Source organism: Myxocyprinus asiaticus, chromosome 13 (genome assembly GCF_019703515.2).
Source record: "Myxocyprinus asiaticus isolate MX2 ecotype Aquarium Trade chromosome 13, UBuf_Myxa_2, whole genome shotgun sequence".
NCBI classification, from domain to species: Eukaryota; Metazoa; Chordata; class Actinopteri; order Cypriniformes; family Catostomidae; genus Myxocyprinus; species Myxocyprinus asiaticus.
Genome location: NC_059356.1, coordinates 7,723,019 through 7,735,908, shown reverse-complemented (window position 1 = coordinate 7,735,908; position 12,890 = coordinate 7,723,019). Strand labels below are relative to the sequence as shown.

Below are 12,890 nucleotides of genomic sequence, written 5' to 3'. Positions count from 1 at the left end.
GAACCGAAAGGAAAAACATTTAGTTTTTAGTCCCTGCTCAAAAGCATGTTTCTCTCTTTGTGGAAGTTTTGCCCTATAATTATTACCCCTGTATCTACACTATATCACTTTTACCACTGGGGGGCTTTTACCCAAATGTGGGTTAAGGACCCTTCACCACATTTTTTTAATTTTTTATTTTTATTTTTTTTAAAGAAGTTTAATCAAAACAACCTTCCGTTATTACAGTTGCAGTCAAAATTATTCAACCCCCATGACCAGCAATACATTCTGGTGATGTGAATTAAAACACATCAACTAAAACCTCAGTAAACAGTCAAAGTAAGTTTTTAATACATATTTGAGTGATTTTGAGAACAAACAGTTCAGTTTACCCAAATTGTATAATAAAAAATAACTAATTCTCTCCACAAATATCATGTAAAAAATATTCAACCCCCAAAGTCAATCATTCGTGGAGCATCCTTTACCCTTAATAACAGCAAATAAATGTTTCAGGTAAGTGTTCTCAGGCTTTGGACACCTCTCTGTTAGAAGTTTTACACATTTCTCAAGAATTACATTCTTTGGTTTCTGTGCAGCCACTGCTTCCTTGAAATCCCAACAAAGGTTGTCAATGGGATTTTAATGATGGACTGAAAGGGCAATTTAAGGACATTCCACGACCTATCCCTGAACCAGATTTTGGACAACGTGGATGTATCCTTGGTGTTATTGTCTTGCTGGAAAGTCCAGTGATCACCGAACTTCAATTTACACACTGAAGGCATCACATTTTTCATGCCAAAATGGCCTGATACCTGTAAGAATCCATGGTGTCAGTCACATAGTCAGGATAGCCATTTCCTGCAGCCGCAAAACACCCCCATAACAGGACTGACCCACCCCCATGCTTGACTGAGGGGATGGTGTCGTTCTTGTCATCACCTTGTCATCTTACTCCAGACATACTGCTGACCCATGGGTCTAAAATTCATTTTCAGTTTAGTGTTATACGTCTATAAAACCTTCTTCCAGGACTCCACAGGTTTTTCCTAATTACTTCTTGAATATTCAGTCAGCTGGAGTCAACATTTCCCTTGGTGAAGTTTTGCTTTCTTGCACACCCCAAGAAGGTTGCTGTTGTACCATATTTAAAAAATGTATGAATGGTGCTGCCAACTTTGTCTATTGGAAATTGAAGTGCCTTGGAAATGTACTTTTAGCCATGACCTTTCTTGTATAATTAAAAGTGCCATTGCAGATTGATGACTTAAGTTTGTTTTAAAACAATTACTTGTGTAGCCTTACATATTTAAAAAAAACAGCTACATGCAATAGGGGTTGAACATGTCACTCAACTCAATAGATGTAAAGTTTAAAAATTCTGGGTCATCAGAAAGCTTACCTTTGTAAAAGGTAAAGCGATGGGGGGGGGGGGGGATCATTTCGATTGCAACTGTATTTCTTTTTACAGAAATTATGTTGCTCTATCAATATTCAATATAAAAAAAAAAATATTTTGTTACTTTTTATTTTTTAATGTATCCTGATTCAGTTAAGGAGGTACTATTTTCTCCTTTGTACCCTATGACCCGCCCATACAACTTTTGTCCAAAGCCCCAGGAATTTAAGAGCCAATGACAAGTAAATGTCTACAGCTTCACTGAATGAAATACTAGATTGAGCCTGCTGAAAACCAGGAGTGCTCTCAGTGTAACATACGGGTCTTAGCTGGTGTTCAGCTGGTTTCTCCCAGGCTGGCAATCTGGAAAGTGCCCAAACCCCCTCTAAAACCATCAAACCAGACCAGCATGACCAGTGTAAAGCAGCTTTGGGGCCAGCGATACCACCACAGGCTGTTTTCTTTTTTTTTTTTTTTTTTTTTTTTTTCCAGCAAGGAAATTTCACCTGAGACATGTTTGAATGACTGATCTTCTCAAATGAAGTACATCATCTCACTATTTGCGGGGATTTTGGCTCAGACTTTATCCTGTTCGACGCAAAGGCGAAAAACACTGCCAATGACTGTGTGGAATTACTAATTGAGATTGGGAAAACCTAAAATCCGGTCGCCGGGGGCAAAATCAGTTTCATTTACTGGCACGATTCTTTTTTTTACTTTAATATCCAGGGGCGGGAGACAATGATCAGGCGCGTCATGCAGCTCACCGCCGCAGACCGCGCACGCTATATAAAGCCCGAACGCATCACAAGCGGATTACAACAAACCGGAGCTGTCCAGCGAGAGAGTGGTGCTGAAATCACAGCGGAGACTTCAGCACGAAACAAACGCGCCATGAAGGCCGGAGCTAGAGGAATGCATTGGAAACTTTTTATACTTTTTTGTCTTTTAGCGGACGGGATGAGCCAGGACTTTGGACAGACCCAGTTTATTTGCACGTCCGTGCCCAAGGATATGGACATATGCACTGCCACACTGCAGAACAGCGTGCCCGGGGAGGATCTGAAGAGCACGGTCATGCAGCTGCGAGAGACCGTGCTGCAACAGAAAGAGACAATCATGAGCCAAAAGGAAACGATCAGGGAACTGACTTCCAAGTTGACGCGATGTGAGAGTCAGACCGCGTCCGAGTCCGGAGACGCGCGTGCCGGTGGACGGCGGAAAGAAACGGGCACTAAGAACACAATGGGAGATGTATCGAGAGGTCCGACGGATACACTGGCTCAACTCTCACAGACTTTACAGTCACTCAAGCAGAGGCTCGAAAACCTGGAGGTATGTTCCTCTGGAGGGAATCTTTGTCAAAGACGGCGCATTGTTTTATTTTTTGGGAACGCTTTGTGGCAAGACGGGTGTAATTAGCTAAATTTGATATAAAAGTGTTTCGATTCTCATAACTTTATTTTATTTTAGAGCAATCAGTAGCTCTCGTTTTTTTTTTTTTTTTTTTTTTTTAATAAAGCATTGGTATTGGTGCATAAACGTAAAATCATACTAAACGTAGTCCATAGATAAAATAATAATAATAATAATAATAATAATAATAATAGAATACAGATTCAAGATACACTGTAAAAACAATTCGTCAGGAAGTCTAACCTATTCATATCAAAAGTAAATAGTAATAATATTAATAATAATAACAATTAATATGTAAATAAACTGATTAAAACACCAACGGAAGTATTTTAGGACAAATTCGAAATTAGCTCCTATATATCCTTACCTAAAAATGTAATTAACTGGTTTTGATTCATAAATATAATTCAGATTGAGTAAAACAACCCGATTACAGTCCATCACAGAAAGTATTTTAAGGGCAAGCTCAGAAATGGCTCCAATATCCTCATTCTTTTACTTTTTACTAGGAATATTTCACATCACCATATGGCGCTAAAGCGTTTTTGGCGTATTTTAACCACTTTCTAATATCTTCCAGATAATTAGTATTCATTTAATAATAATAATAATAATAATAAAGCCTAATAAAAAAATAATCTAATAGTCTTTTAAAAAACGTTGGAATAACATCATATTGACTGAAATCCATAAAACATGTTACACACCGTTAAAAGTGGTGTGGATACAGTAGGCTACATGCAGTTCTTACCTTAAATAAGTATTTCTACCTAATTTCTATTCTAGCGTGATTTAGTAATGTAAATCTGTTTGACTTGAACAAAGCCATTTAGTACATTTTTGGTTATGTGAGAAAACATCATCTCAGTGTGGAGATTTACGCACTCAGTTTTTCATATCATGGCGCCGGTGTTGACCGTTCTTAAACAATGAGCAATGTTATAGCGCGTATTTTTAATTTATAAACTTTAATGTAAAAATTCTCTTTTTAAGACAAACCAAAATGTCACGTTTGTTCACGTTTGTTTGTTTTTTTCACAGCAATTTAGCCGGAATAACAACTCCGTCCAGGCGAACAGCTTGAAAGATCTTCTGCAGAGCAAAATTGACGACCTGGAGAAGCAGGTTCTGTCCCGTGTGAACGGCTTGGAAGAAGGGAAGCCCGGGCTGCGCAACGAGAGCGAGCAGCGCGGGCGCGTCGAGTCCACTCTCACCTCACTGCACGAGAGAATCACTGATTTAGAGAAAGGTAACGATGCGTGTTTCTGCTCTAGCTCCATATCCTATAGATCGCACAAAGGCTGAATGAAATGCCTTCCTGATGTTTTTTTTTTTTTCTACCAGACAAAATTCTCTTGAACAAGCGAGCGTGGATTATAAATTGCCATTCGTTGTCTCGCTGGCTTGTCGCAGGAGAAGAGCGGGAGGGGGCTTTACAAAGCTACATTGCTTTGCATATCCAATTCCACCCAACCAGTTTTATAGCATGATTTACGGATATAGAAATCGAAACTAGAGTATTTGCAAGCTCGTGTGTTTTGAGCATTTCCATTCATATGAATCACGTTGTCGTCAGTCGTTAAAATTTGCCCGTGTCTCAGAACCTTTTGCAGTATTACTGTAGCATGGGCATTATGCTGAAGAAAATCCTGTCATCAAACACACTCTAATGTTGTTTCAAATATCATACTCACACTTATGTTGTTCCTATCCTAACCTTCAAAGTAATGACTTACTTTGTTTCGTGAAACACAAAAGGATATATTTAGCTAAATGTCCAAGCCCTGCTTTTCTACAGAGCCCCTAAAAGAACAGGGAGGGAATTTATTTTCTATCAAAGCTTTGCGCCCCCTCGCAATAAGTGTTGCGTTCCCTTGCAATAGTGCCCCCCTAGACGTCTATTTTAAATGTGTACTGACATCTGGAAGACGTATTAAGATTGATTGTCATCTGCAATATGTCTGGAAAACATTTCCCCTCCGATGTCAAAAGGACGACATTCAGTAAATTACTTTAAGACTTCAAATATTTAAAATATCTATAAATCTGCCATTTTTAAGATGTTTATCAGGTGTTAATTAGATTGCAATGCATTCCAGATGAATAGCTCTTTAACAGACATCTCAAAGATGTACATGTGGTATCTGGAAATAGTTTCCTGATAGCACACCTACATCACCCAGACATCTATTTGATGTGTGTGTTTTCATCTGGAAGACATATTTTTTTAGATTGTTTGCTCATCTGCTATACATCTATGAGACGTTTCCTCTCGGATGTCAAAAAGACATTCAGTAGATGTCATTGAGATGTTTATGATTTAGAATGTATGTAAATCTGATTTTTAAGATTTCAATCAGATGCTAATTAAAATGCGATGATTTGAGTTGAAATGCTCTTACACAGACATCTTGTAGATGTACATGTGCTATCTGGGGTTTGCTTTCCCTTGTAATAAGTGTTGCGTTCCCTTGCAATAGTTTTGCATTCTTTCGCAATAAGTTTTGTGTTCCTCTGCAATAGTTTGCATTTCTTCAAAATAGTTTTTGCATTCCCTTGCAATAAGTTATGCGTTCCCTCTCAACAGTTTTGCAATTCCTCACACTAAGTGTTGTGTTCCTTCGCAATAGTTTGCATTCTCTCACAATAGCTTTGCTTTTCCTCACAATAAGTTTTGCGTTCACTCACAATAAGTTTTCCATTCCCCTGCTGTAGTTTTGTGTTTGCTCACAATAGTTTGCATTTCCTTATAAAAGTTTTGCGCTCCCTCGCAATACATTTTGTATTCCCTTGACATAGTTTTGTGTTTTCTCGGAATAGTTTGCATTCCCTTGCAATAATTTTGTGTTTGCTTGCAATAGTTTGCATTGCCTCGCAATAGTTTTGCATTCCCTTGAAATAAGTTTTGCGTTCCCTTGAAATAGTTTTGTGTTCTCTCACAAAAAGTGTCAAGTTAATATAAAAATGTTTACATGGGTCATGCAGGATTACTATTGAAGGCGTGGTTATTTTTCGTGAGGTGTTTTTTTTTTTTTTTTTAAACCATGGTAAAAATCATAATTGTTGGCTACCACAAATTAACCATGGTGTTACTATAGTTATACTGTAGAAACCATGTTTTTTTTTGGCAAAATATTATGATTTCTATTACAGTACTTTTGTTTTTCCTGTATTGTTACTATGGTTTTACTACTAATATCACAGTCGAGGTAGTTACTGTGCTAAAACTATGGTAAATGTTATGGTTACTTGGGTTTTACTACAAATACCACAGTTCAACTATTGTTATTATAGTAAAACCATGATTAATTTTCATAAGGAATGGATAAATGTATTGCAAAAAATTAAAATAAAAAAAAATAAAAAAGCAAACTATCACGAGGGAATGCAAAACTTGCTTGGGAACGTGAAATAATTGAGAGGGAATACAAAAGTATTTCATAAAATAAATTCCCTCCCTGTCCTCTGAGGGGCTGTGTACTTTTCCATATCAAATTGGTTTAGTGATTCACATAGCTTTTTAATTTAATTTTTTCTTGAAAATCTTCCTTTTCCTTCCTTTTGGACCTTACAGTAGGCTATAGGAAGAGCATTCTGAGGAATGCTCAGGCATTCTGGTAAACATCTCAAGTCATTCTGGTTTGGAATGACATAAGGGGGAAGTATGATTTTAGGGTGAACTATCCCTTAAATTGAATCCAGTAAAGAAACTTGTTATACCACGTCTGTCTCTCGACGCATCTAGAATATTAATTGCAGCATTTATTTTTTGTTAAATGAGTGACTATGTGGCTAAAAGTCTCAAAATTTGTAAAAAAAAAAAAACAAACAAACAAAAAAAATCACTTTTGAATGTACAGTGCATCCGAAAAGTATTCACAGCGCTTCACTTTTTCCACATTTTGTTATGTTACAGCCTTATTCCAAAATGGATTAAATTCATTATTTTCCTCAAAATTCTACAAACAATACCCCATAATGACAATGTGAAAGAAGTTTGTTTGAAATCTTTGCAAATGTATTAAAAATAAAAACGAAAAAAAAAAAAATCACATGTACATAAGTATTCACAGCCTTTGCTCAATACTTTGTTGAAGCACCTTTGGCACCAATTACAGCCTCATGTCTTTTTGAGTATGATGCTACAAGCTTGGCACACCTATTTTGGGCAGTTTCTCCCATTCTTCTTTGCAGGACCTCTCAAGCTCCATCAGGTTGTATGGGGAGCGTCGGTGCACAGCCATTTTCAGATCTCTCCAGAGATGTTCAATCGGGTTCAAGTCTGGGCTCTGGCTGGCCCACTCAAGGACATTCACAGAGTTGTCCCGTAGCCACTCCTTTGTTATCTTGGCTGTGTGCTTAGGGTCGTTGTCCTGTTGGAAGATGAACCTTCGCCCCAGTCTGAGGTCCAGAGTGCTCTGGAGCAGGTTTTCATCAAGGATGTCTCTGTACATTGCTGCATTCATCTTTCCCTCGATGCGCTGAAAAACATCCCCACAGCACGATGCTGCCACCACCATGCTTCACTGTAGGGATGGTATTGGCCAGGTGATGAGCGGTACCTGGTTTCTTCCAGACATGACGCTTGCCATTCAGGCCAAAGAGTTCAGTCTTTGTTTCTCATGGTCTGAGAGTCCTTCAGGTGACTTTTGGCAAACTCCAGGCGGGCTGTCATGTGCCTTTTACTGAGGAGTGGCTTCCGTCTGGCCACTCTACCATACAGGCCTGATTGGTGGAGTGCTGCAGAGATGGTTGTTCTTCTGGAAGGTTCTCCTCTCTCCACAGAGAAATGCTGGAGCTCTGTCAGAGTGACCATGGGGTTCTTGGTCACTTCCCTGACTAAGGCCCTTCTCCCTCGATCGCTCAGTTTGGCCAGGCGGCCAGCTCTAGGAAGAGTCCTGGTGGTTCCAAACTTCTTCCATTTATGGATGATGGAGGCCACTGTGCTCACTGGGACCTTCAGTGCTGCAGAAATTTTTCTTTACCCTTCCCCAGATCTGTGCCTCGATACAATCCTATCTCAGAAGTCTACAGACAATTCCTTGGACTTCATGGCTTGGTTTGTGCTCTGACATGCACTGTTAACTGTGGGACCTTATATAGACAGGTGTGTGCCTTTCCAAATCATGTCCAATCAACTGAATTTACCACAGGTGGACTCCAATCAAGTTGTAGAAACATCTCAAGGATGATCAGTGGTAACAGGATGCACCTGAGCTCAATTTTGAGTGTCATGGCAAAGGCTGTAAATACTTATGTACATGTGATTTTTTCGTTTTTTATTTTTAATAAAGATTTCAAACAAACTTCTTTCACGTTGTCATTATGGGGTATTGTTTGTAGAATTTTGAGGAAAATAATGAATTTAATCCATTTTCGAATAAGGCTGTAACATAAGAAAATGTGGAAAAAGTGAAGCGCTGTGAATACTTTCCGGATGCACTGTAAATAGTACCTTGTCATTTGCTTTAATTTTGATGTTAGGATAAATGTATAGACAGCAATCAAAAGCTGTTGAATTGTGAACAGTTGTTTAGGTAGAGATCTTCTAACAAAGTCATTTTGGACTATATAGAGTTTGCCCATTTTGTTTATTGTGTTGTACTGTAGAATGCAATGATGACATGCCAAATATGGCTTGAAGACTGAAATACTTTTTGTTTCACAGGTCAAAAGGAAAGCAGACCACTGGATAAATTTCAGCTGACATTCCCACTAAGGACCAACTACATGTATGCTAAAGTCAAGAAGAGTCTTCCAGAGATGTACGCCTTCACTGTGTGCATGTGGCTTAAATCCAACGCCTCTCCAGGAGTGGGTACACCTTTCTCTTATGCAGTACCTGGTCAGGCCAATGAGTTGGTTCTCATTGAGTGGGGGAACAACCCGATGGAACTGCTCATCAACGACAAGGTACATTCTCTCAATAAATTATTCTATGAAGTCTGTGACATATTTGAAATAATCATAAAAAACATGTCTCTTACAGGAATAATGTTTGATGGATAGGTGGTTGGAAACTGGTTGCTGTAGAATTGTAGAAGAGCAGTGCTTGCTAGTGCACTGTAGGGTCTTCTGGGTGGTTGCTAGGACATTGCTAGGTAGTTGCTAAGGTGCTAGTGTAGGGTACAGACAGACAGACAGACAGACAGACACAGACAGACAGACAGACAGACAGACAGACAGACAGATTGTAACTTTCCTCTGTTTTTGCCTTCTTTTCATATAGGTTGCTAAGCTGCCTTTCCTCATCAATGATGGGAAATGGCATCACATCTGTGTGACATGGACTACACGAGATGGAGTGTGGGAAGCTTACCAGGATGGTGTGATGAGGGGGAATGGGGACAGTCTGGCTCCTTATCATCCAATCAAACCACAAGGGGTCCTGATTCTGGGACAAGAGCAGGTATAGATTCTCTGTTTAATCTTGATTCACTCAGAAAATAATTAGGAGGCAAAGTGTGGCACGGTAATTTTATATGTTACATAAAGTTGATTTATGGAAAAGTATACAAAAAATGTTCCTACTCCGTTAAAGATATGAATGAAATAAGTGTCTTGAGATATCTCATCAGTCTCTGTGACAGCTGTAGACTATGTAAACAGCAAACAAATATGTGTCTGTGGACACTGACGCTTTTCACCTGTCAGTCATTTTGCTCTTACTCACAGTGTTGTATTTGAAGCGGATCAATGAGGCTATGATTCATAATGTTTGTCATTTGAGGGCGCAATTGTGCCACTGTTGCATTTGACAGCCACAGGAACAAACAATGCTGCTCTTTTGCTCAGTTTTGGTCTCAAAATTATCTTTGGAGGGTGGGTTTTGGAATGAGGGGGCGTGGCTAATTCAATGGCTCAGTCACATGAAAGCTTCAGAATGCTAAAATAGTTTACAGCACCTTTAATGATGAGTGAGGAATACACAATGGATCTGTTCCAAACCTAGTAAGCTGTCAACCTGGGCAGCATTTTAAGACATTGTAGGAAGGATCCCAATGCAAAGGCTGTTCCAAAACTCCTAAGATACCTAGTTTTGGCAAAATTATAAGGCAGCCTTGCATGGAGCCTTTGTGGAGGAAGTTATTTCATAATGCATTGCAACAAGCTCAGTGAAAAAACACATCCTAGATGGTGGCCAAAGCGAGAGAAAGGTAGATGATAATAAATGTTGTTCTTTCAATACCAAAAAGTATCAACAAATGTAGTTCAATTCAATTAAAAAGACTATTCTACTGAATATATGTGGGCACTGTGTATTTTATGCTAATTAATGTGTTGTTAGCTTAGCAACATGCTAACGTTAAACTGTTCAGGTTTCCCACACTTTTTAACCAATTAATTTTCAAGACCATAATCATTCAGATTTGTTAACCTTTTTTGACTGATTCCTTTTGATCCATAAAAAAAAACAAACAAACAAACAAACAAAAAAAAACCTTAAAAGAACAATTCACACACATCACAATGGCTTTCAAGCAAGTTTTACTTTACACAAGAACAATATTTAGCCAATACAATATTTTACAACAGATCAAAACTAGAAAAATCTATTTTAATTTGGGCTGGGTAAAAATATAGATGTTCAGATTAATCACAATTTTCATTTGAACAGTCTCAATATCTGTTCTTAAAATTTCAAGATTGATTCCTATGCACAACCCCCTACAATGCGAGTAAATCACTCCAAAATGTTGCGCTACACAACTAAAAATGTCTGTGATTAGCCACTGGCTCATGAATTTTCAGATACATTTTTAAAAAGCTAAAAGGAGATCAAATTGATGAAAACTAATGATGAAATAAAATGTGTCAAATTAATATTTGATGTACATTTCATAAGTTGCTGCCTATTTGCGTTGCAAATCTGTCACTTTTTGGATGCTGCCATTTTAGGTAGCTGCCTATGTAGGTGGAAAGCAAGGCAGCTCTCTAGGTTTGGGAACAGATCCAATACTAAACAGGTATCATTGGAAAATGTCCATTCTGTAATATACTGTTGCACAACCAATACATTTAGCTCATTTTACATGGAGAGACCTTCAAAGAAAACTGTAAGGATGAAAGGCAGACATGAATCATTTATGTGCAAATTAGCTTCAAAGGTTAACAGGCCGTCATCATATGTCTTTGAAGTTAGTTAGCGTTTATTCAGCATCTCAACTAAATATTATCTACCTGCAGGACACTCTCGGTGGAGGGTTTGATGCTACTCAAGCATTTGTTGGTGACATGGCAAATTTCAACATCTGGGATCGAAAGCTCTCCGTTGGAGAGATTTACAACTTGGCCACATGCAGTAGCAAAGCTCAAGTAGGCAACGTCTTCTCTTGGCTGGAAACCAGCATTGAAATCTACGGAGGGGCTTCAAAATGGACATTTGAGGCTTGTCGCCAACTGAACTAAAGAGCACAGAAATCTCTAAAAGCCAATGAGAGATGTGAGTTACCAGGTCTCAGTTACCAAAATCGTTCATTCAAGAACATTTATAAAACAACAAAATTCTTGAGATATTTCAATAATTATTGTTTCTAAACAAAATCAGGACTGAGAACAATCACCTTTATCTTCATTTATGTATGGATCTTAAGGCAAAATCTTGGGTTGGTGATAACTGAAGACACTCGTTGTTTTTGCTCTCCTGTGGTCATCTGGGCAAGCAATGCCTTACTGGAAAACTACTTAAACATAATACAGTACAGACTTCCATCTTTACATCCTGGATCATTTGACCCCCCCCCCTCCCTTCATACAGGAAGCCATGTAGACAAACAGTAGATTTCCGAAAAGCACTTACAGTAGGCTACTATTTCCCATCAGGATTATTAGATAGAACTACCCACTGCCTGGGATACTCACTGTGAATTAAGGATGTAGAATGTAAAACACGCAAAGATGAGTACAAATGATGTTTTTCTTTTTTTCTTGTGGTTTTGTTCTGTCTTATCATCTCCTGCTTGAAGCATTTTTATTTGTTCGTTTTGTTGGTGTGTGTGTGTGTGTTTATGTGTGTGTGGGTTTGTACAAAATAACGTAATCATTGCCAACATATTTCAAGCCTGGGTGCCTTGGGCTCTTGAAAAATATCAAAACTCGACACATTTGTCTTCATTTGCAATGTACTTCTATTAATCTATTTCTTTCCTTGTGTAACTACTGATTTGAACGTGTTATTGATTACACTTGTTAACAATTCAACTGAGCAGCAAGAAGTATTTCAAAGGAAGTTGTTTAAATCATGGCGTGTCCGGCGGGTGTTTGTATTTTTCAAGGAATGTTACTTGTATAGAAAACAGCATGACCAACTAAATGCTGCAACAGCATTAATGAAAATCTGCTTTTATTAGCTCTTTTTGGGTTGAGATTTTATACTGTATTGTTATATGCTAAAAGCATGGCAGCACTGAAAGAAGAAAAAGGTCTAATTTTTGTAATAAAATTGTTATACCACAATAGCAGGTGTGATAGTATCTTTTAATGATTGATTTGTAATGATCATGTGTCATGTTTTGTACAAAATTATCACAGACACTAGGTGCTGAAAAACAAAACAAAACAAACAAACAAAAAAACAGTAGATTTGTGAACAGTAGTCTCACATAGTCAGACTTCTGACCAACAACATAAAGTCTGAACCACATTGCAGCTTATTCTGGGCAGAAACTGTTCACCTACGAGAGCGTTAGACCAACATTTACCACCCCAGTTATATAAATATAACATCCCAGTATTCGTAAATGGTTGTACATCAGCAGAAATATGTGTAGATTTAGTGATCAGAATTCAAATATGTCCAAAAGTGATAAGCACTGAATATTTTACAAAAATAAATAAGTGAAATATGCAAATCTGCTCATGGATATGTAGTTCACTTGCTACTATGTGTCTCGAACAAAACTTTCAAAAATCCAGTGACTAGTACTTCCTCACAAGTAAGCGATTCTCCATTAAACGTGCACATCCACATCAATTAATCTGATCGCAACAGAGAAAGAGAATGCAATCACTTTAATGAAACTATGCAGTTTATATAGTTTGTTGTTGGACATCAAACTTGGGTATATATTGTTCATTTATTAACATC

The 12,890-nt window shown here is 38.0% G+C and overlaps 1 protein-coding gene across 1 annotated transcript; it reads left to right on the top strand.

Annotated features, from left to right (window-relative positions):
• The first annotated feature begins 2,225 nt into the window (after window positions 1-2,225).
• On the top strand, window positions 2,226-12,252 carry LOC127450360 (neuronal pentraxin-1-like). Its single transcript, XM_051714428.1, has 5 exons — window positions 2,226-2,719; window positions 3,845-4,052; window positions 8,472-8,716; window positions 9,033-9,212; window positions 10,991-12,252. The coding sequence occupies exons 1-5, from the start codon at window positions 2,279-2,281 to the stop codon at window positions 11,210-11,212; spliced, it is 1,296 nt and encodes a 431-aa protein (XP_051570388.1). The 5' UTR covers window positions 2,226-2,278; the 3' UTR covers window positions 11,213-12,252.
• Window positions 12,253-12,890: the final 638 nt, after the last annotated feature.

Coding starts and splice junctions, on each gene's coding strand:
- LOC127450360 (XM_051714428.1), top strand. CDS start 2,279: ATGAAGGCCGGAGCTAGAGGAATGCATTGGAAACTTTTTATACTTTTT. Junction 2,720..3,844: donor AGAGGCTCGAAAACCTGGAG/GTATGTTCCTCT, acceptor TTTTTTTCACAG/CAATTTAGCCGGAATAACAA. Junction 9,213..10,990: donor TGATTCTGGGACAAGAGCAG/GTATAGATTCTC, acceptor ATCTACCTGCAG/GACACTCTCGGTGGAGGGTT.